Source organism: Mytilus edulis, chromosome 4, assembly GCF_963676685.1.
Source record: "Mytilus edulis chromosome 4, xbMytEdul2.2, whole genome shotgun sequence".
Lineage (NCBI taxonomy): Eukaryota > Metazoa > Mollusca > Bivalvia > Mytilida > Mytilidae > Mytilus > Mytilus edulis.
The window spans coordinates 32,195,348-32,219,985 of NC_092347.1; the positions used below are offsets into that span (position 1 = coordinate 32,195,348).

General features: G+C 33.0%; 2 protein-coding genes across 7 annotated transcripts; one reads left to right on the plus strand and one right to left on the minus strand.

The window, feature by feature from the left end:
* Positions 1-1,460: 1,460 nt before the first annotated feature.
* On the plus strand, positions 1,461-9,832 carry LOC139519468 (uncharacterized). 3 transcript variants are annotated; one of them, XM_071311576.1, is made up of 6 exons: positions 1,461-1,613; positions 6,502-6,614; positions 6,964-7,146; positions 7,558-7,632; positions 8,603-8,686; positions 9,570-9,832. In XM_071311576.1, exons 2-6 carry the CDS (start codon positions 6,510-6,512, stop codon positions 9,630-9,632), a joined length of 510 nt encoding a protein of 169 aa, XP_071167677.1. In that variant the 5' UTR covers positions 1,461-1,613; positions 6,502-6,509; the 3' UTR covers positions 9,633-9,832. The 3 variants fall into 3 exon arrangements, with proteins under 3 accessions (XP_071167677.1, XP_071167679.1, XP_071167678.1); XM_071311578.1 differs by lacking the exon at positions 1,461-1,613 and adding an exon at positions 1,738-1,760; XM_071311577.1 differs by lacking the exon at positions 1,461-1,613 and adding an exon at positions 1,778-1,919.
* Positions 9,833-10,659: 827 nt separating this feature from the next.
* Positions 10,660-24,385, minus strand: LOC139519467 (uncharacterized). 4 transcript variants are annotated; one of them, XM_071311572.1, is made up of 11 exons: positions 24,160-24,327; positions 20,932-21,049; positions 20,253-20,415; positions 19,800-19,913; positions 19,181-19,407; positions 18,293-18,464; positions 16,581-17,615; positions 15,655-15,820; positions 14,734-15,014; positions 13,231-13,416; positions 10,660-12,071 (listed from the first exon to the last, which is right to left on the minus strand). In XM_071311572.1, the coding sequence occupies exons 3-11, from the start codon at positions 20,388-20,390 to the stop codon at positions 11,133-11,135; spliced, it is 3,258 nt and encodes a 1,085-aa protein (XP_071167673.1). In that variant the 5' UTR covers positions 20,391-20,415; positions 20,932-21,049; positions 24,160-24,327; the 3' UTR covers positions 10,660-11,132. The 4 variants fall into 4 exon arrangements, with proteins under 4 accessions (XP_071167673.1, XP_071167674.1, XP_071167675.1 ...); XM_071311573.1 differs by lacking the exon at positions 24,160-24,327 and adding an exon at positions 23,887-24,070; XM_071311574.1 differs by lacking the exon at positions 20,253-20,415 and having other exon boundaries at positions 24,160-24,385.
* Positions 24,386-24,638: the final 253 nt, after the last annotated feature.

Here is a 24,638-nt window from a genome sequence, read left to right on the forward strand (position 1 = left end):
ACGGATTGCGGCTTCAAAGGAAGCTACTGAACCAAGATTTCCAAGTTGTGAAGTTGAAATCATCCCTTCGAAAATTATAAAAATGTCACGGTACATCACGAGTATGTTGACCAATATGGAATATAAGTTTCACTCTATTCTAATCACGATGAATATTGTTGGTATATCACCACAATCCCGTCCTCTGTTCCTTGGATGTGACCTACCGAATTCGACTTATCACTGCAGGGTTTGTATTTCAGTATTACGACGATCGCCATACGTGGAGCAGGATCTGCTTACCTTATACCTGAGAACCTGAGATCACCCCGGTTTTTGGTGTGGTACGTGTTGCTCAGGCTTTTTTCTGTTGTGTGTTTTGTATACTGTTGTTTGCAATTTCGTATTTTTCGTATTTTCCATGGAACTGCCAGTTTGTTTTTAACTGATCGAGTTTCAATATCCTTTTTGTATTTTTTTGCCTCTCTTATAATAGTGTAAATCGTTCCTCTGATATGTTTATATGATCCGAACTTCTTCAATAGATCTCAACATAGCTGAACAAATTTGCATCTTGAACGGAATCGTTTAGTGAAGTTTATCATTAAAATTCTGAAAAGTTAACTGATATAAATTTTTCCCCGACCACAAATTGAATTGCTTATTCGAATACATTATACATGATACTTAATAAAAATGAGCTGTTTGGATTGACTCCCCTCCTATAAAAAGGCAACAAAAAGAACACGTCATTTATTCATTTGGTCAATATATCTACGGCCAAGTTCGGATGGATATCTAGAGTAGATTGAATTAACATGGTCATATATAACACCTGTTATGATTGGATAAAGCTTTTCCGCCATTAACACTCGAGGAACCCTGGTTGTGGCAGGGTTCCTAGAGATCGACACGATATCCCGGATGTTATGACGTCAATCCAATCAAATTTGAATATAAACATATTCAGAGTAGGGGCCTTGTACTTCTGGTAATCTAGAGAACTTACTCTTCAAAATTATTAACCGTTCATATGGAACTCTAGTCAGAACTCTAGTTCCATCCGAACTTGGCCTGTTAGAAGTTTAATCATGTTGACTTCATGTTTTTTACACAATAATTTACATTTTAGAGATTGTTCGAAAATTGTAAAATTGTTTAGACCGGTCAGTGCCTGAATATATTTTCCTGATAACAGTAACTGCAGGTATAAATGAAAATATATACTATTGTTACCTGCAATTTTCGTATGAAACTGATCGGGATCACTCCGGAAAATACATCTAGGCAATTAGTCTAGGAAGTAACAATAATTATTTCTTATTGTTACTTATTGCGGGTAACCGTAGGCAGTGCATATACGTTGAATTCACAAGGAAGAAGCTAGTTAACTTGTCTGCAGAAATCTTGCGTGAAATTCACCTATTAGCAAAATTTAATGCTCCACTAAAAGGAAATGCGTTGAGTGGTTTGTTGATTTTTCATGTGAAATTTTAATAGGACATATAAATTAGCATTGGGTTGTACAATAAAATCACATTACCGTCCTGTAGAAATATTTCCGTCCTGTGAACACTATTTAAGAAACTGCCCCGAGAAATAGTCTGAAGACATAAAGACGGGTGGATAAGATGGTAAGCAATATAACATTACCATTCAATTCTTAAAAATAATAATGGTGCATTATAACAAACGATTTTTAACGGGTGCATTTCAATTACATTGTATGTGCACAGATCGACCGTTCATAAATCTATAACATGTATAATACAGGGATATAGGTATGTCAGAAAAAATCTACTCACTACCAAGAATCAATTCGTAAACATGATAATATTTATTCAGTTAGATACCGGTAACAGATGTATGTACAGTACATAGAAACCATTTTAAACTTTGGAATATAAAACAAAAGATATTGATGATTAGTCGTCATTAATGTAAGTCTATTTACATATTGATGATAAAACAATTTTCGTAAAGGTCTTAATTACTAAAGGTATTATCTTCTTTCAATTGTTATCCTGTTTATAGGGACTTGATGATTATCTATTTCGTGTATTAACTATATTTTTCATTTGGCGTTCTGACCTCTCTCTTAACAGGAAAGAGACCTATCGAATTTGACTAATAATTATTATACAATTAGTTTGACGTATTTACATGTACAAATTACTGCATGTATACCCGCCCAAAACACATGAGAAATCGATCAACCCTGGTTTTTGATGTGTTTCGTGTTGTTCCTTAATATTTAGTTTTCTATGTTGTGTTTTGTTTACTGTTTGTCTTTTTGTGATTTTTTTTCTTTTTTCCATGTCATTGTCATTTCGTTTCGACTACGACTTATGAGTTTGTTTTTTTCCCTTTGGTATATTTCTCCTCTCTCCTTGGCTTACTTCACCTATTTTCAAATGAAAATTAGAACTGGAAACAGCATTTTTTTTTATGTTTCTAAGTTAACGTTTTTGTTTAACTAATATTTTTCATTCATTTAATTCACCAATTTCCCTAAAGCTAGAAAAAATACATAAAATGGGTCAAGGTTTTATACATTTACCAGGAAATCATTGAACAGGTGTTGAAAACATCTGTAATAATCTATTTTTCACATTTATCAATAATATAATCTGATATCTTATAGGAGTAAACGTTTGATAAACTTAAAGGTTAAGATGATTGTGTTGTAGAGAATACTGAAGTACACGTTTTCTATCGCTGTATATGTACTGCACTTTTAAATTAAAAGCTAAAACTTGATAAGACGTTCAGTGGAAAATAGCAGAGTTTAAAGCATGAACATGCCTCTATTATCAAATCCATTTCCAGTAATAAGGAGCATTCTTTAATTTTAAATTACCATTTAGTTTCGTGTTACTTCATATCCATGCACGGAACAATCTGGTTGTGAACTTGTTAATTTGCTTCTCATTGTAGAAGCACAAAAACCAAACATCAAATTTCATGGTATAACATGTATAATGATATTAAGGATTTTTTTTTTTTTTTATAAATGAAGAGAACATTTAGTGTAATCTATTGAACACAGAAATGTCACGATACTGAATGTTGTACAGGACAGAGGTACAAGTATTTACTGTGACAGGTGTCATGAGAAGTATCATAAATATGTAACACTCCCAAACGTGTCCTTCCCCCCAAACGTGTCCGATTCTCCCAAACGTGTCTTTTCTCCCTAAACGTGTCCGAAATGTACAATATTTCCCAAACGTGTCCGATTTCATAAGCCCCAAACGTGTCCGATAATTGTTATTCGCCAAAACGTGTCCAATATTTAACGCCAAAACGTTACACGTCTTTTAGCGCTTTTACATTTATCTCGTTAAAAATAAAATCGCTGATAACGTTTACGGCAATTCTATGATGGGAGACACACGTGATGAAGATGTCATTTATCAGATTAAGTAATTTCAATGTAGGTTTTTAATGATTATAATAATTGCAAAATTAATCTGTTATTAAGTAACTTTGACTGCAGTTGTTTATTGTCCAGTTGCAAGTATTCCATATTCGTTTAGAGCGAACATACATATAGTTCTGGAGTTGAATTAATTATTAACTTTGTTAATTATTTTGTACTTATAAACTCCGATGATGCCTTTTGTATTTATCCGAATATTGCATGGCGGGGTATTTTTTTTACTTTTGTCAATAGTTTGTGTGTATTTCAAAAGCCCATCAAATTATAAACTTGTTATCCGGGTTTTTAATAAATTTTAGGTCTCCACCATCACTAAAGACACACGATAAGAAACATAACGTCCAGTGCCAAATATTTCATGCATAAGTTTTATAGATTCTTTTTTTTATGAATATTACTGTTATGTGATCAACGCCGGTTTTAAATGCAAATTTATTTTGTATAGTGTATAGATAAACTTTAGAATGTTGATTACGTATTGTCCAGTTGCATGTAGTTTATGCATATTTAGAGCGCACAATAGTTTTGCAAGTTTTAATGTTTTTACAGTTGTACTGTACACATTAACTTTAAACTAAACTTTCAACTGATGATCGCGTATTGTCCAGTTGTAAGTATGTCATGCATATTTAGAGAGAACATACAAGTTTTAATGTTTTTGCAGTTCTATTTAGAGAGAACATAGGCTACCTGTTTTTTTTTTTTTTTTTTTTTTTACATTTTAACATACATGTTTTAGTGTTTTTACTGTTCTTTTGTTAAGATAAACTCTAGACTGCTGGTTGCATATTGTCCAGTTGCAAGTATTTCATGCAAATTAGAAAAAACATACAAGTTTTAATGTTTTTTTCAGTTCTACTGAATAAATTAACTTTAGGCTGTTGATTGCGAATTGTCCAGTTGTCAGTAGTTCATGCATAATTAGAGAGAACATTACTAATGTTTTAACGCGCAGAGAAAGGGACACTTTGACCCGTTAACTGTACTGTTTAACTCAACATGTTTGCTTACAATTTACAAACGAAATAGCCAGTTTAATTCTTCCGTTTTGAAAAAGTACTAACGTGCTTATGTATATTTTTAATGAAATGGTAAAATTAGTATACGTTAATGAAATAGCAATAACCAAATAACGCTTGATATGGACATGTTTTGGGGATTGGACACGTTTGGGGGTTAGTTGAGAAATGGACACGTTTTGGCGTTTATACAAATGACACGCTTTGGCGCAGTTTTCAACTAGACATGTTTGGGGGAATCGGACACGTTTGGGGGGAAGGACACGTTTCTGAGTGTTACAAATATAATAACTAAAGTATGATAAATTTTAACGAATTTAGTATAAAATAAGTTCTTTCAATAATCATTTCATCGGTAAGATCGTTGTCAAATTCACATTCAGATTATCATCAATGGATTTATACTAACTGCTAGACACACATTTTGGATTGGATTTCCAAGTTTTATTAAATCCTCATTCTAAGCGGAAACGTTGATGTTGGCGATTTGAATGTCGCTATAATGCTGTTTTACCGGTGACGCGTAGCGGAGACAGTAAAACGGAAATTTGAGAACCTGATCAAATTGAAATAAAAAGTGACGGCAGCAACTCTTTAACTACAGTACTGTTGTTCCGATTCTAATGCATTGCAAAAAGAAATAATAAGTAAGAGCTGGGAAAAATACATAAACTTGAAATAAAATAATATTCCGCGAAACTTCACTGAATGATTTTGGCTCAAAGACGTCATACAAATGAAAACGTACAAACTGAACAGTAAGAACGTTACTTCTTCGTTCAAATTTGGATAAAATAACATCAAAACGGCGATTTTGAGGTAGGTTTTGTTTTATTTCTGATAATATCAAAATTTTGACGGGACGTATTATGGTATACAAATGTCCGGCATCCGTCGGGTGGTTTTCTATTCGAAACATTCTCCTTTTCCATTCTTAATTCATTTAGAGGAAGTTAGAGAAGTTTTTTTTTATACCCCCGTCAATGATGGGGCGTATTATGGTATACAAATGTCTATCGTCCGTCTGTCTGTCTGTCCGGACGGAACACATGTCGCACCGTAACTTGAGAACAACTTATCCAAAGTTCATGAAACTCAATGTAGTTGTTTATTATGATGGTCAAACGATCTGTATACTTTTAGGTGAAAACAAAATTAAAACTTTTTAACGGTTACGGGACTTTGTCACTAAAACAGGGGGATGGTTTTTTTTCACAAGTCGCGCGCCGTATCTCAAAAACGATTTATGATTATTGCTTAAAACTTTTCACACTTCTTAGTAATTTTAATCTAAAGATCTGTTTACTTTTTGGTGATGATTTATAAAATTTTATTTTAGAGTTATTGCGTTTTTTTGTAAAAGTTGAGGGAGGGGGGTCACATGTCGCGCCGTATCTTAAACACGATTTATGATTATTCCTTAAAACTTCGCATACTTCTTATAATTATTTTAATCTTAAGATCTGTAACGTTATATACTGTTTGCAATCTAATTAAAAACCGATCTCTCATCGCTCTTGTTTCTGATATGTCGCGTGGGAGATCTAACGAAACCCGCTTTGAGGTCACATGTGAGTGACCTCGTAGGTGTGTCTTTTTCGACCAATGAAATTGAGTCTTCCACGATCTTGGAAGTTTAACGTAATGCAAAGGGATGTAACTCATTTTATTTACGATGAAATCGTCAGTCAAAATAATTCATAAACTTTTTTGATTGGCTTATTAATAGGTCGTCAACTCATTTGCATATCTTTATAAATTCATAACTTTTAGTTCACTCACATGTGACCTCAAAGCCGGTTTCGTTAGATCTCCCACGCGACATATCAGAAACAAGAGCGATGAGAGATCGGTTTTTAATTAGATTGTACTGTTTGGTGATGATTCAAAATTTTATTTTAGAGTTATTGAGTTTTGTGTAAAAAAAATAAAGGAGTTCACATGTCACGCTGTTTCTCAGAAACTGTTTATGATTATTGCATAACACTTCACACACAAGACGACGGGCGTATCATGCGCTCGTGGCGCAGCTGTTTATTTACAGTTCTGTTTGTTTTACAGGTTGAAGTATGGTTTCTGGTGCAATAAAACAGCTGTACGAATTTGTTGTTGCCGTCATTAAATTAAGAGAAGATATTACAAGTTGTTATTATTATACAAAAGCTACAGTATTGGTAAGGTTAAACGAAAAAAGTGAAACTACAATACTGCATTTAAATTCATTTGTAACGGTAATAATTAGATGGTCTAAGATGTGGTAGGGTTTACAACCAACAATTAATTGTTGTTTTCATTACGTACAGTGGTAAATAGATTAACACTGAGAAATTATATATATTTTTGGCTTTTTATCTTTTCGTCACTTGCAAATGTTCTAAACACTTTGATACAGTTTACGCCAAGACGAATTATCCTTAGTTTGTGTAAAAAGTGTGACAGTACCTCCATTTAAAGATTAAAGAAATAGCATTATGCCAAATGTTTCAATATCGAAGTGATGACGAAATGAACTTTTTTATACAGTTTTCAGCGCTGCTTAGTCTTGCCTGCGGTTTATACATTAGATTCGATACTTCAAATGGGGAATCCGAGCTGGCAGCTTTATCTACACCATCCTACATCTTTATTACAACTGGAATCAGTGTGTTATTGGCTTCATTGGTCAACAGAATACTCTACAATTCTCAAGTAGCCTTCATTATATGGGTAGGTTATACAATTCATTTTAAAAATAGTATCTTAAAAGGAGAAACTATTATTTGTATTTAGTTATATTTTTCTACTTGTTCGAAGAGTAAATATATGAGGGATAAGAACTGAATGGCGATACAAAAAGGACAATAAAAACTGCGAGTAGAATAAAACATACAATACCAAAGAATAACGACTAAAAACAAAAACCCTACAGAAAACACGTAACAGAAAACAACACGAACCCCACACAAAACTCAGAAGGTTGCTTGTTCAATTGCTACGTTCTCATTATAATATATTAAACCGCCTGGCCATGTATATACCATATATATGATATTCGGCGTTACTTCCGAGCCAACGTTAGACACCGTTAACAGGGTTAATAACAAACATATTGAAATAAAAATAATTTCTCTTTGATAGAATATTTTGTACTTTTGTGCGGGGATCATTGGAGAATCGCTTTCAGCAGTAAGAGCCTTACAGAACACTTCACTTGTAAGTTCATTGCTTATTTGTTAAAATAGAGCACCGGAGAATACAAATTGGAGTATCAAAACTCAGAAGTCGGAGAGAGATCGACACTTTCATGGCAAACATGGTAAATAACAATCATAAACAAAAGTCTACAAAACGCTCTAGCGACTGAGCAACAGGAATAGGACAAAACATTTGTGTGATCTTAGATGCTCCGGAAGGGTTTAGTTTTTACATTTATCTCGCTTCACATCTTTTCATATCCGTAGTGTATCTCCCTTAAAATACGTTTGAAAGTCTCATTCATTTGGCATGTTTTTTTTGTTTTTTTTTTTTTAAGTTCTATATGAATAAGACATGCCAATGAACGTAACAGCAAAAGGGAATTGGTGCAAATTAGCCAGCAACCAAACTACACAAAAAAAATATGCAACACAAAAAATCTAATAAATATATCCTGCGATCAGCAAATACGGTTTCTATTATGAGACAGTTTTTGATAAGGTATCAAACAAACCAAAATAATCACTAACGTTCGCGCATCGAGTGTGGGCGTTCTTTATATTTGGTTTAAGGGTAAGTCAGGCCCGCGCATATGGTGTGGGCATTCTTTTTAAGGGAGTTAAGGGTAAGTCAAACGGGCGCATCTAGTGTTGGCGCTCTCTTTATTATGTTTGAGGGTAAGTCGAACTCCCGCATCGGTTGTGGGCGTTATTTTTATTGGGTTTGAGGGTTAATCAAGCTCGCGCATCTAGTGTGGGCGTTCTTTTTATTGAGTTTGAGGGTCAGTTGATCTCGTGCATTGGTTGTGGGCGTTCTTTTTATTAATTTTTGTGGGGTTTTATAGGGTGCAAACAATTACAATTTGCATTTGGATGATATGGTGTCTGATTACGAAGCGGAAATATAAATTATTGGTGGTCCATCTACATATAATTAGTTTATATACTATAATGTACTCTAACTGTTGCCTGGATTTTTATCTTTCCAGGAGCAAAATGCAAAATATTCACACAATACCAGATGGTTCTTAAATCTGATTATCTTTACTGGATTCAGTTTGACTTTTATACAGGTAAATATAAATACGTCATACCTTATCGAACAAGCACAAGTTGTACGTTTGTGTTGTCCTTTATTAAAATTTCTATGGAAATAATAGTTCGGCGAGTTATGACAAAATATGAATGATCTTGAAACTAGCGAAAGAAGTATTTCATTTGGTTCGAAATACACGATTCACAAAACTACCAGCTGATGCTATTTGATATACTGTTCGAAAAATCACCACAAGACATTCACAGTTTTCTTTATCTTAGCGAAAAAGGCAATACTCTTTATTCTATTTATTTATTCTTACATAAAAACGTTACCAAATAATTTAAGAACAAATATGTGCAATATCCAAATATAATTATCCAATATTTTAAGAAAATAATATGAGTATAATATAGCGAAATAAATTGGTTGAAAAGCGCATGCAACAGTATAGGTTGTAAAAAGTATCTAACAAGTGAGGGTATGGCTTTTACTCATTGTTGAAGGCCGTGGGTGACCTTCATTTCTGTTTCATTTGGTCTCTTGTGAAAAGTTGTCTCATTGACAATCATAACACATGTTCTTATTTTGATAGTCAGTACCGCTTTAAATTTGAGAAATTAATTTCTCTTATTCTGTATTTATTATAAAAGAGGGATGAAAGATACCAGAAGGACAGTCAAACTCATGAATTGAAGATAAACAGACAACGCCATGGCTAAAAATGAAAAGGACAGACAGACAAACAATAGTAAACACGACACAACATAGAAAACTAAAGACTAAGCAACACGAACCACACCAAAAACTGGGGATGATCTCAACTATTCTAAACACACTTTGAACATAAAATTATATGAAACTGAACAGGAATACCTCTATTTAATCGGTGCCTGTAATAGTCATAGCTATTATTTCAGATATTTGCATTGGCTGCTTCCATGACTTGGATTATACTCAATGTGGAAAGGAAAAAGGACTGATACATTTATGTTTCTTCCACCAGTAAACAATGGTATCATTATAACACAGTTTAAGTTAACGGACGAATCAAGACTTTTAAACAACTTATGAAATGGTCATGAATTGTAATGTGTATTTATTAACGGAATATATGAAAATTAATCAGACATGATGCCTATCCCATTTTGTGTAAATTTGATGTCAGATAAAAATATATTTTTGATTGCTTATTTTTTTAATCTAAATGGGACCAGTAAAAAATCGTAAAAGTATTGTCTTATACGTTTTCGGTAGCTTTTGGTCCACGAACAGATTTTTTAGAATTTTCTTTATCAAATGTTTGTCTTTTTTTTTTATAATCGGTCCGGTTCCTGTTGCTCATCCTTATTCTCTGTGAAATATTTGATATTATGGTTGGTCTCTCTGTCATTTTTGATCTCGCTTTTGAAGTTTATGAGATTCCTTCGTTATTTGCTACCATCATATTTACAACCACTGGGTCGATGCCACTGCTGATGGAGTTTTTATTCCCCGAGGGTATCACCAACCCCGTATTTAGCACTTCTGTGTTGACATGAACTATCATTGATATGATCATAGTTCACTGTTTACAGAACTTAAATTTTTGAAATACAAAGGCTCTTCTACATCAGGAATAGATTACCTTAGCTGTATTTGGCATAACTTTTAGGCATTTTTTGTCCTCAATGCTCTTGAACCTCGTACTTTATCAACTTTTTAACTTTTTTTTATTTGAGCTACATTAATGATTTGATGTAGGAAGATATGGTATGAGTGCCAATGAGACAACTCTCCATCCAAGTCTTTTGTAGACGAATGCGCGGCTGGCGCAAATACAAAGATTTCAATCCTAGTTTCTATGATGAGTTTATTTGTCTCTTTCTAATCGATTTACGAGATTTTAACATCGGTTAACTACTGTCAACTTACTATATTTGATTGATAATTTTGTATCCCCCCTCCCCCTTTGGTATCTTCTCTCTCTTGTGATAAAATTCGCAAACAAAATAAACGAAATCCCAAATATTTGCTGTAGGAATTATTAGTATTTGTAATGTGACATCATATTTGTACGTTTGCTTTATTGTTATATCATTTTGTTTTAAACTTGAAGTATTATACATACAAATTCGTTCCGTAGAGTCAGATGAGCTGATCTTTGTAGGACAAAAAAAAGAATGAGATGATATGGTACATTTCAAATGCATATATCTATACAACAGTAATCATTACAGTAATATTGGTTCATTATAAACAAATATGTGTTGTTATGTTTCTAGGCTTAAGGCTCATTCAAAAGTTTGATACCAATGACAAGCAATGTTTAGTTGCATTTTACAACCTCATTAAAACGGCAAGTGAATTGCATTGTGATCAATTGTGGCCTCCAACACTTAAAACTTAATAATGCTGGTTTTATGTATACGAATTAAAGTTTGGATTTTTCTGTTGCTGCCTGTAGTTATATGTAGAGTTTCAAACATTCTATAGGTTATCTTTTATTTCTCGTTTGGTGAAATCGGCGAAAAGTTGTTGAAAGCCTCTTCATCCGACTGAGGCACTGGAGATAATCCTATTGGCGTGAGCACTTCATCATTAGGAGGTCGTTGTAGAGGTGATCGATGAGGTGGCGAATCTGATGGTGGTACAATAGGTGGTGATTTCTGAGAGTCCGATTTTATCACATGGAATCGATTACCTTGTGATTTTTCAGCTGGTGATTTTTCTGCTAGTGATTTTTGGGATGGAGATTTCTGATTTGGTGATCTGTTTGACGGAGATTTTTGTGTTGGTGATACATATTTATTGGCAGGAGATCTGTGCGCTGGGGAAACATTTTTACTGGCTGGGGAAACATTTTTACTAGCTGGTGATACATTTTTACTAGCTGGTGATACGTTTTTACTAGCTGGCGATATGGTTTTACTGGCTAGAGATCTCTGTGCTGGTGAAATATTTTTCTGCATAGGCGAAGCATTCTTTGATGATGGTGACTTATGTGTTGGTGATCCCTTGCTGTTTGGTGATTTTGATTTTGATGATGACCTTTCGTCTATAATAATCATTCCTAAGATATTATTACTCTTCTTGTCCGACTTCGAAAATCGATGCTGTGGCGATATAGTTTCGTGCGCTTGTTTTGTGTCTTTTCGGTCGTTGGATTTTCTGTTAGTATCATGTCTGTTATCATACTGTCCCCCTTTTCCTTTGACGAGATTATTAATTTTTGTCTTGCCGTTTTGCCCGCCTGATGTTACCTCGTACTGCCGTCCTTTCATAGAACCATATTGTCCAAACTTGCCGCTGTCATATTGCCCAGCTTTACCTGTATCCTTCTGTGGGTATTTAACTTTTAATTTTCTGTTCTTGTTGTCACCATTACTACTTGAATTAACAGATGTCTGTTGGCTTTTTTTCTCTGTACATATGTTGTTCACCTGTTGAATATAACAAAGTTATAGTGTGTCGATATTTATGCTATTGTTAAAAAGATTAAATTAGAGTAGTACACATTTCACGTCTTAGATTACTTCTAGTTGATTAGTTGATCAACATTCAACATTTTAAAACAAGTGAAACTGCGAGCTACTGCTCACTGATGATACCCCCGCCGCAAGTGGATAATATTAATAGTGTAAAAATATGCAAGTGTTCGGTAAACAGGAAGTTGTCGAGTGATGAATCTGAAAACGCATCACACGGTATAGCTGACTTATATAAATCCTGAAACCAAATTTCAGAAATCCTTGTATTGTAGTTCCTGAGAAAAATGTGACGAAAATTTTCAACTTGGCTATCATGTGTAAAATCAGACAAGTGTTCGGTAAACAGGAAGTTGTCAAGTGATGAATCTGAAAACGCATCACACGGTATGGCTGACATATATAAATGTTGATACCAAATTACAGAAAGGGATGATGTGTAGTTCCTGAGAAAAATGTGACGAAAGTTTCATGGGACGGACTGACTGACGGACGGACGGACGGACTGACAGACAGAGGTAAAACAGTATACCCCCCCTTTTTTTAAAGCGGGGGTATAATTACCTTTTATTTGCACATTACCATTTATTTATACATGTATACTTCCAATATCAAAAGCACAAGTCGTTCAAGTAAATATAATTTAATATTTTTTTTTCAGTTTGAGGTAAATTTAAAAATTCGATTACAATTTGTTTTTTGAAGTTTATTAAAAGAAAATCGATCTTGCATTAGTTTGTTTGCATGTTTAAATTTTCTTTGATATTTTAACTTTTGTCGTACTATTTTCTCCCAAAATTATTCTTGATATTAAGAGTTTTGTTTAAAAGAAAATTTTGAATACTACCAAAAATAGATTTAGTTCAAGCACAAATATTTGCCACAAGGGATACACATTTATAAAGTTATCATCTACACTATAAACAAATCTGTTCTTATAAGTCATTTCACGATATTCAACTTTTAGGAAATGAGTAAGGAGAAAAAAATCCGTGTATTAATGTATTGTATTTCTAAGTTGAGCTTTCAATTGAAATGTCCTGGGTTTGTTTCAGAAAAAAACTGTATTTGTTTATCTTGTGAGTAATCTTAATTTATATATCTCTTAGCTTACCCATTGGTATAATGCTGCCGTTCCAGTACTGGCCTCTCTTGCCTCATCTAACTTGTGTGGATCAATAATAATATCAGCCAGATCTACTTGCCGCTGTGGGACAGTCTCCATATCTAGATTTAAAACCTTGTTTTTCAAACCCTCTTTTCCAACTTTGGCCAGTAAGCTTTGAATATAATCCCAATCCTGCAAAATACATGTAAAATATGGTCCTAAACTTTGTTATTGAGTTAAAAATGCTTATTTATATCAATTTTCTGATTACATAGATGTTGGATGTGTACGGATTGATAGTTAAGTCTTAGTTGCATGATTTTTTTATTAGTTGTTGGTGGCTTTGAACTAGCTATCAGATAACTGTGAGTACTCTCAGATCTGTTCATTGTGTCTTTTTGTGTCGGGAATGTATAAGTACCAGGCCACGTCCACTCCTATTTTTGTCCAGCCTTTTTCAACTCATTTTTATAGTTCGTTCTTATGTTGTACTGTTATACCACTGTCCCAGGTTAGGGGAGGGTTGGGATCCCGCTAACATGTTTAACCCCGCCTTATTATTTATGTATGTGCCTGTCCCAAGTCAGGAGCCTGTAATTCAGTGGTTGTCGTTTGTTTATGTGTTACATATTTGTTTTTCGTTCATTTTATTTACATAAATAAGGCCGTTAGTTTTCTCGTTTGAATTGTTTTACATTGTCTTATCGGGGCCTTTTATAGCTCACTATGCGGTATGGGCTTTGCTCATTGTTGAAGGCCGTACGGTGACCTATAGTTGTTAATGTCTGTGTCATTTTGGTCTTTTGTGGATAGTTGTCTCATTGACAATTATACCACATCTTCTTTTTTATACCAACTGATGAAAAATATATTTTAAGAAGCGACATAGTACAGCAAACGGTTTGTAGTGCTACTGACAGAAAGAGCAAAACAGATGTTTTAATTATAGTTATTTTAATTAATTTTAGTTATAGTTGACACTGCCATTAAAGCGGGAGGTTTGGCATGCCACAAAACCAGGTTCAATCCACCATTTTTTTCTTCATAAAATGCCCTGTACCAAGTCAGTAAAATGGCCATCGTAACATTACAGTTCGTTTCTGTGTGTGTTACATTTCGGTGTTGTGTCTCTGATTTGTCGATTTATGAATTTTTGAACAGCAGTATACTACTGTTGCCTTTTTTAACTAAGGAAGTTTTATATAGGTTGTATTTAGATGATATCAGCACTGTCCATCCAAGAACTCTTTTCATTCACAATCAAGTTTCGGTTATTTCTTTTACAATTCAGAACGATTAAATCTTTTTTGATGAAAATGAGACAAACACTGATATACTGTTATTCTTCATAGAGTACACATGGGAGAACTCGTTGAACAATATTACTCTTCTTAATTTTAAGTATTAGAAGTCTAAGAATCTACAAATTCTGGACACCCGAAATAACATACGATGCAAAACACCAACTTTGAAAATGCGCAGATAATACCATGACATTGTAGTTATTACCTGAAGATATTCATAGTCCTCTCCTAACAATACGTATACTGCCGCGAGGACATTTCTAACCACTTCAGGTGGCCATGTATAGCACCGTATTTCTGCCAAGGTTGAGTTCTGCAACTTTGCAATAGGATGTAGATAACCTTCCATTCTATTCAATTTAGCTAACATTAGCTCTGCTCGTTTGATGTCCTCTTCTAATTCTTCAGTAAATTTAGACTTTTTGGCATCTTGTATTGATTTCTGTAGGTATTTGGGATTTTTCCGTTTGATGGCATCACTTAATGCTGTTAATATTCAATGAAAATATGACTTAAATGTTAAAAGAAATGATTTGTGTTTATTATCATAATGATAGAAAGAAAGCGTATATATTGTCAACAATATTTTCAGCGAGTTTAACTTGACTATTGAGTGTGAAAGTGTCAACCGACCAAATATCTATTAAGATAAATCATACAGAATATAGTAGATTTTCTATGTGCATTCGCTTCAAAATAACAGACTCTCATGTACTGGTTGACAAATTCAGGAGTTTTTCTTTATACGTTAATAAAGTTATTGCGCATTAAGTAAGGGGCGACTAAACATTTCATTGAATTATTCACAGCAAATCATTATACATTTTATGCACACATACATGTACTGCATGGATGTAGTAGAATGTGTCCCCGCGCTTGTTGTGTATGCCCTTATTTTTTTCAGTTATTGGTTGTTTGTCTGTGAGAGAGTTTTTACATGTTTATTTCATATTTGACTTGAATGGAGAGCTGTCCTTCTTATATCTATATACTCGCTTTATGCCTTTGTTAAAACCTTAATATTGTCTCATATCTGTTTTTTGTACGATAACTATCATATACCAATTTGAAATTAGATTCTTGATATGAATGACATGAGTTTCAATTCAATAGAAATAAAACAAACCCTTTTTATCATCGAAGAAGCCTATCTTGTCTTTAGCTTTCTTAACTTCCCCTCGATCAGGTACATTGTGGAGTATAAAGTCATCTAACGCTTCCTTTAACCTATGCCTTTCATCACCATCAGTTGCTCTTTCTAATTTTTCTCTCAGCATCCGTTTAGGAAATTTCTACAATAACGGGAAAAAAACAACCAGATAATGCAGACGAATTTTGTGGATTCTATATATGCATAAATTTTCTAAATAAAAATATTATTTTTACCTTCTTAATTTTTGTTTTTCTATTTAAAACCAGTAAAAACCATTATTGAGCATCTTCTGTTTTAACAATCAAAGGTCAGTGCATTAGTCCGAGTAAAAAATATTTGGGAAGTTTAAGGAATAAGGATCCAAATGATGAATAGTTTATTTTCAGGAAAATGGATTTACTAATGAATTTAATATTTTTTTTTTTCACCTGTTCTGTTTTATATTTTTAACTTGTTCTATTGTTCTTTGTTTTCCTCTTATCGTTGCTATGTTTCCCTCGGTTTTTGTTTGTATTCCGCATCTTTGATATGAGAGTATAATGTTGGCTGAATGAACCCAATTATTACATCGTTAACCAAATATGTGTGCTTGAGTTGAAACCCAATTTCTTTTAAATGTAACTTTAGACTACAACTGGAAGTTAATCCGCTATGAAATCAGATCTAACCTGGCATTTTCTTTTCTTCTGAAAATGCCTGTAACGAGTCAGGAAAAGGACAATTTTTGGCCTTTCGGTGCTTTGGTTGATATAGTCGAGCGTTCGAACTTTTTTCCTTTGTTTATTTTCTTTTGATTCCGGTATGGTTGCTAATTCATGTTTAGAATTATGTAATTGTTCTTGTTTATTTTCCAGTTTATTCAGTTCTATCTTAAAGATGAATTAAATATTTGATATTACCTCAATATTGGATGATATCTTGTTGAAAACCAAAAAATAATTGCACACATTGACGAAGTCCACGTCATCATCACCTTTTGCGTGGATTTTCAGTCCATAGTGTCCTTCTCCAGGGATTCGAACTTTGATAGTTAATAGATTATTATGAACATTATGACTGACGTATTTTTGTAAATCATCGGCAAAATTTGCACCAATCATTTCAACATCAAACTCGTATTCGTGATCAAGCTCAAATCTAATAGTCGTATCAGCATCTGGGAGAACAAAAACTTCCCCGTCAACGTGTGAAATAGGGCGAATACCTCGTACCAAGCAATGTGGAGTTACGCCCCATCCAATCTCTGGTACGTCAGGGAACAAGTCAATGTCTTCCTCGTGAACATTATCAAAACAATATATTTTTATTTCTGCAACTAACACCATGTCTGACACAGAATAATCAGGATTAATATGCCCTGCCTCTACAGAGAAAAGGTATACACCCGATACTGGTAGCTGGATATTAAACATAAAATGAGCGTCTTTTCTCCACATAAACACAAACGTGTCGAGGTCAGATGGAAATGCAGAAGGAGTTATGAGTTCTTCATTTTTATCTTCACCTTCCTGCTCAATCTCATGAAGCCTGCTCGTAATTAATCCCCTGTGTGTTGACTCCCCACCTGCGTACCCGTTGATCCCTTCTTTGGGAATCATTTCCCTTTGAGTTGACTCCCCTCCTGCATGCCCGTTCATGCCTACCCTAGGTTTTAGTAGTTTCTTTCCTATCAAGTTATACTTGACTACAACAGTTTTCCCTATATTTCGCGTTGTGGCAATTTCAACAAAAACATGTCCGTTTCTAGCTCGAACCTTTCCGGTTTTAGGGGAAAGAACTTTCATATTCATCATAAAAAATTCTGCAGTACAGTATGGGAAACTTGTAAACTCCGACATGGTAACCATTGTCGTCAGGAGTTGCCACTGTCTGTCATCAGGGCGACACCATGTGTTAAACTCTTCTGGTTCCGGCAAGAAAAAATAATTTCGAATCTAAAACAAATAAAAGAAGGGAATACATAACTCAATATTATTAAACAAACATAAGAATAACCTTTCTTAATTAATGCTATATAATCTCTTTTTTTGTGTTGTATAACTAGTTTTCACGACCATTCAATACCAATGATTTAAAGAAATCAGCAGAAAAAAATCGTTTTGGTATTTGCTGTTTTCATTATTTTTGTCTACTATGATTTTGGCCACATATGAAAACGAAAGATGGTTTTAATAGTCGTTTGCGGGAAATAATTCCTTGGAGGTGTCAACCAAAAGTTTCAAAAATTTGTAGATCTTGTCCCGCTGATCAATATTGCTATCAAAAGTTACTCGTCAACTACCATATTTTCAAAGTTATAAGGAAAAACGCCAAAAAAGTTGGTAATAATCATCTTTAGTGGAAATGACTTGTGGAAAGAATATCCCAACTAATCCTTTTGGACAGGTAAGTTACAAATATATCAAAATTTAAAGCATCCATTTGTTAATTCCTTTTCTTTCTGCAACAGGTAACTAGTTGTTACAAAATAAACCATCTTATTACAAAACTAAATAACAAAAATGTGTCTATAACAACAGTTTGATCAAAATATTTCTTTTAATGTTTTTTTTTTTGTTTCAAATCAAAATTACACTAGAAATTAAAAACAAATAATGCAGTGTAATCATACCTTATCAGATGCCTTCGATCCCCAAGAAGGATGAACAAATCTCCAGTTTCTATCTATGTACACAGCGTTCCACCGATCTCTCATTTTCTCCAGTTCTTGTTCCGACAGTCCTACTTCGTAGTCTCCTCCTTTACTTATTCCATCAATTATCACACATTTTATACTTGCACGTCTGGAATTAATGTAAATATTGGAATTATATTAGATGATAATCTTTATAAAGTGTTAACATTGTTTATACTGATAAACAATATCAAACAAAGCATGTCTATATGTCTAAAGTGTAGATAGTAGAGAGTACATGATTTGCCTAGTATTTGTTAGTAATTAACACTGTGAATATGTATTTGCTCATAAGTAGCATGCATTTTCCATTTTTTTTTGTATAATTTGAAATATTATTGTATATTTGATTTATAACTTAAGTCTATACTACTAAAGGAAGAGACCAAATTCATTGAATAATATGTCTATTTAACTATCATATACTAGTATGCATGAGCATAACTAATGAACTAAAATAAGGGGTTAAAAAAAAGTTGAAAAAAATGCTCTGATGTTGATCAGGATCTGCGAACCATTCAGTAATATACAGCCGGTTTTTTTATGGGTTTCGCATTGTTCATTCTTTAAAAAGTAAAATCACAAAAATACTGAACTCAGAACTGTCATATTCCTGACTTGGTACAGGCATTCTCAAATGTAGAAAATGGTTGATTAAACCTGGTTTTATAGCGCTAACCCTCTCACTTTGATGACAGTCTCATCAAATTCCGTTATATTTACAATGATGCGTTAACTAAACAGACACAATAAATAAAATAGTCAAAATATTGGTACAGCAGTTATCATCGTGTAACAATTTTATATTTTTTGTGTTCAATTTACCTGCATAAGATAGCAAAGAAAGATGCAACATCTCCTTCTCCGTCGTGAATCCATCTGAGGTATCCCTTTGGTGTGTCTCCGGCAGGGTATTTACAGTGTGACGGATCACTGAAGTCATGGCTAACAACCCAAAGATATAGTGTCCAGACTTTTTCTAAATCTGACGTGACGTTGTCCACTAAATGTTTCAAAAGAGCTGAATAATCTCCCAAAGCAGAATTTGGAACCTGGAACACACCAATGAAATTAAAGTTTATGAAGAAAGGCTAATAGTACAATGTAGTAAGCCTGTCAAAAACATAGAAATAAAATATAGCTATGGTGCAAATATGTTTTTTCTAGTAGATATCTTTATAATATCTATTTATCTTTTACGTTGTTTTCTGTTACTCAAAACAACATGTATCTCTTTAAGAATATAAACAAACATAAAACATATGAACTTGTAATTTACGTCTCATCTCGTTTCGAAGAGCCCCAATGCGTGTCTTACTTTGTTTTGATCTGAGCGTCACTGATGAGTCTTATATAGACTAAACGCGCGTCTGGTGTATAAAATTATAATCCTTGTACCTTTGATAACTGTTTACGGCTGAAAATGAAGTTGACATGAACTAACCGTGTTAACTCTCTCTGTTGCTTCTTTGTATTTTTCTAAATATGATACATCCTTTCTTCTAGCTGTAGGTGCTAATGCTGTCGGATACCTTGGTGGACATTCTACTACGTCTTTCTGAAATACAAATTTAAATAGTTATTGGAAATTACCATTCAATATAGTTTATAAGAGTTAAAAGTGAGGCGAAAGATACCAAAAGAACATCTAAACTTTTGAATGGAATACAAACTGACAATGCCATTGCAAAAACAACCAAAAGACACACAACAGGATACAAAACACAACCTTAAAAGACCATAAAGACTGAGCATCACGTACCGTGGGTGATTTCACGTGCTCTGAAAGGGTTAATATCCTGTTCCACATGTGACAATCAACTAATTAATGATGGACAATTGTTTCATTATTTAAGTTTAAGGCTTGAATTATAAAAAAAGAAATATATATATTTACATGATTCGCGAAATTATCTGTTTCATTTTCTTCCTCGAGATCGTAAACCACCAAATCATCTGTATGTTTGAAAATATCCAAATCAGATGTTCTTTGATTGACAAGTTTTGATTTTCTACCACTGAACGACATGCCCATTTTTCAGAAAAATCAGAATTCAACACTGTAAAAGATGGAAAACAATGTAACCTTAATTAAACCAACAACATATGACGAACATGTGATGTCGTATACCTCCGATTTGGCCTCCTTTAATGATTTCTGATCGTATAAAAGAAAATACTCTATGTATAAGGAATTACGCTTTTATTACCTTATTTGTTTTACCAAAACGCAAGTATTAAAATGAGAATATTGATCATCACTGTATATCATATATATGACAAATCTTGCATTGCCCATATAGAATAATAAAGAATTTAAACTTGTATCAATAAACACTTTTTTCTAATTTATAAAACAATTCATATAAACTCATCTTAGATACCAGAGTGAAATTTCGTACGCCACACTAAATAATAAAATCAAAAAAATACTGAAATCCGAGGAAAATTCACACAGGAAAGTCCCTAAAGCTATGTTATTAAACAAAAAACTATTTTTTTTATATTTTATAAGCGTAGATCATATACCTATGTTTCAAATTAAAATATGCTGTGATATTGCTTGTTTTACTCACATAATCGACATATTCCACAGCTTTCTCATCGTCCTTAACCTTCGACTGTTTACAACCCATTCTACCAAATAAGTTCTGCTTAATAAAGGCGTATCATCTTCTGTATTAATGTTAGAATCTGAGGGAAAATGATAAAGAAAAATATACTAAGTAGATATAAATTAAAAAAACTACTGTCGATCAATTCATGTTTGAAATAGGTAAATGCTACCTATCAAATTGGAGTTTTCTTCTAGCAAATACTATGATAGAAAGTAGTATTATATCACGTATACTGTAAACAGGGAAATTTTCGCGACAGTTTAATTTTCGCTATTTTCGCGGTAAGACTTGAACCGCGAAAATAAAACGACAGCGAAAATTTCAAGGAAACTCTATTCATAAGATGAATACCATACATTTTTGCGTATATAAATAGGATATGTACGGGACCACTATTTTACCGACGACAGATCGAAACTGTATTTCTTATAACCTCAAAAAATAACTGTATTTCAAAGTAAAAAACAATTTAAGAAATCATGATTTTTTACTCTCAAAATTAATCATATTAGCAGTGAAGACATCACACGCATGCGGACACTACCGATATTGTTACAAAAACATCACTGATTATAAAAATGTTAATGACACCTGTCAATCAGTTATAAAAGTATTACCTCGTTGAATCTGCAACACAGATTAATCAGATCAAAGATCAATTAATTAGCATTAATCCTGACAGTATTTATTTCACTCTAAATTTATAGGTCTTCTTTTTTTTTTTTTTTTTTATTGTGCATGAGTTTTACGAGCAGACAAGACACAACTTTTAATCTCTTTCAACTTTGATAAACCGAAAACGAAAGATTACTGATTGATTTTATCACTTAATTATCATGTATGTACAGCTATTCATTTTATATATCCCTATTGAAAATATTTACATAGGCCACAGGGAAATCGCGAATTCAAAACGACGCTAATTTAGATTGTGTTCATAAAACGCGAAATAAAGACGGCGCAAAAATTTCCCGGTTTACAGTATATCATTCTTTGACGATAGAAATTATAACAGATTTCTCACAATTCTTTGTGCCTGCATTTGGTTACTGCGAACATTTGTTGATACAGTTTTACTTCTATTACCATAGTTTTGATTATGTGCATGGCTTGTGTATGTTTGTGTAATAGTTTCCTAAACTTTTGTATCTTTCTTTATGTTTTTGAAATCAAGCGCTTCCCTTGTTATAAGTTTTATCATATGTTCTGTTATGTATTATTTTCAGAACAAGGGTTAAAATCTAAAAGAAAAAACTAGTTGAACCGTAATTATTTTTCGTGCTAGTGACCTGTCCGAAATATTGTCGGTTGTTTGTTTTATAATATATTAACGATTTGGTTATTTCAACATTTTGTGTATATGGAAGATCTCTGAAGATCCAAGAGAGGTCTCTGATTATAAAAATCAAGTTATTTTCGATGTGTCAATCTGGAATTTTGGTCGAGACAACTGTTGGAGAATCAATCATACTAACACCAAAATTATTAGCTAAATGGTCACAACACTAAGTTACGAAAGTATAAACCAGATTTGATATTTTATTTCCTTCATTTTATTTGTAACTTGCTTTTTCACCACACGTTTATCCCCAAGGACTTGTTGCTTTTGTCATTTATGTATTCTTAATCTTATCATAATGTCTCCGTTTACGAATTATCTTAGATTGTGACTTATGTTTGTACTTTTTATGAACATTGTAGTCACTAGTTGAGCAGAAACTCCAATAGTATTTGAATGCAATCCTTCTTACTCATGACATCGGTTTTACGGTCTTTATTCCGATCTGACGATTTAGATATACATTAATTTAGTCCTGATAGCTATGATGAGTTTATTTTCTCACAGTTTCTTCAGCATTTGTTTCACTGGTCGTAAGTGGTAGATAAGATGATTGTATTTCTCGATCCAAGCCAACCCTAGGTATTATTACGTAAAGTAGCGGGATGTGAGGGCAAACATACTTAAAAAAAAAAGTTCTCTGAGACTGGGATTAAAAAGAACCTGATTTTCAGAAATTCACAACATATTTGTTTACTTTTAGTTGCCACGTTTTTTAATGTCGACATTCCTATGATAACTTCTACTGGCCAATTGTTCCTTGATCGCATGATGCAGGCGTCCTGCACAATCTTTTCGAGGATAATGAAACAATATCACTATCCTTTTCCGTCAGGTTCCGATACATTGATTACATCCTTAAGGCTTTTTTATTGCATATATCCAACTCAACTTGAAATAAATTCACCATATATGTTTTGTTTTGAAAGGGCTGTCTTAATTTGTGCTTAAGTTTTTATATTATTGTTTTTTGTGCTCTTTATATAATATGTCTTTTTCGAGAAATTTTGTTTGCCTATAACCCCGTTGTAAAAGTAATTTCAGTAGTGAAATATATTTTGTTGATTGAAATCTAATTTGTTATTCAAAATTGATATATTAAACGAAGAAATAAAATGTTCACTAAATGAATGACATTCGACTGATACTAATCACATAATAACAGAAAAGTTTTCATTACATTTTCATACAACGATAACGAGAGAAATTCGTGTATGAGTGTCAAAAAGGGTCAAAGATAAGTTTTTTAAGTTTTTAATTACTAGTAGTAAGAATATATTCAGAGAGATACATTTCCTCTTATTTTTGTTTTTGTATTGTTAACTTATGTTGTTTCAAAGATGAAAATGTCTTTTTATTCAAATGTATCTTTCGGTGTAACAGTAGCACATAATTAAAGCTTGCTGCAAGATTTTAACATTTGAAAGACAATCCTTACCAATCAAAGTAACTATTTCCTTTAAGTAAAATGTAATGAGTCTTGAATAAAGAAAATTTATAATTATACGGCATTTTTAAAATCTAGTAAGGGGCCTCGGTGGCCGAGTCGTCTAATTAGTTAATACTGTACTCACTAGCCAGTCAATACTGAGGTTGTGAGTTCGAACCCCACTCTTGTTGGTGCACTCGATTGCAATCTTAATTGACCAGGATAGTCAGTTTTTATATCGATGGTCGATGATTTTCTCCAGGCACTCCGGCTTCCTCCACCAATAAAAACTGAATGCCACAAAATAGCTTAAAAGTGGTGCTTAAGAGTGGCGTTTAAACAAAAAAAATTCAAAAATTCTTAATAATCAAGAATGTATAACCATATATTTTAAATTTAAAAAACAAAATCAACCTACCTAGATTCTTTAAATTATCTTTCCATACCGGAAACACATTCAACTGATATAAGGCTTTGATTTTTGTTTGTTTTATAAAACCAACATTTTTTGTTTTATAAACAATAAACATCAAATACTTAAAAGTCCTTCAAATAACTTGATATATTATTTCATTATAATGAAAGTGTATTAGATTGAGACGGTGTTTTGGCAACCGAATTCACTGGGATAGAGAACAACATTCAGTGCATATAAAATAATATTTCTCATAACAAAATGAATTTGTATACACTGGCATTTTCATTAACTTTCAAATCTCATAAATATGAAAAAAATGAGAATTTAATTAGTTCGCTTATAAATGATAATGTAACTTTAGTTTAATATAATATATTCTTGTACATTGAATTGCATTTTGTTTTCGTATGGAATATAGGTAGAAAGTGAAATGAAATGTGAAATCGATCCTATTAGTTCAAAGAAGGTGTAGGTTTCGG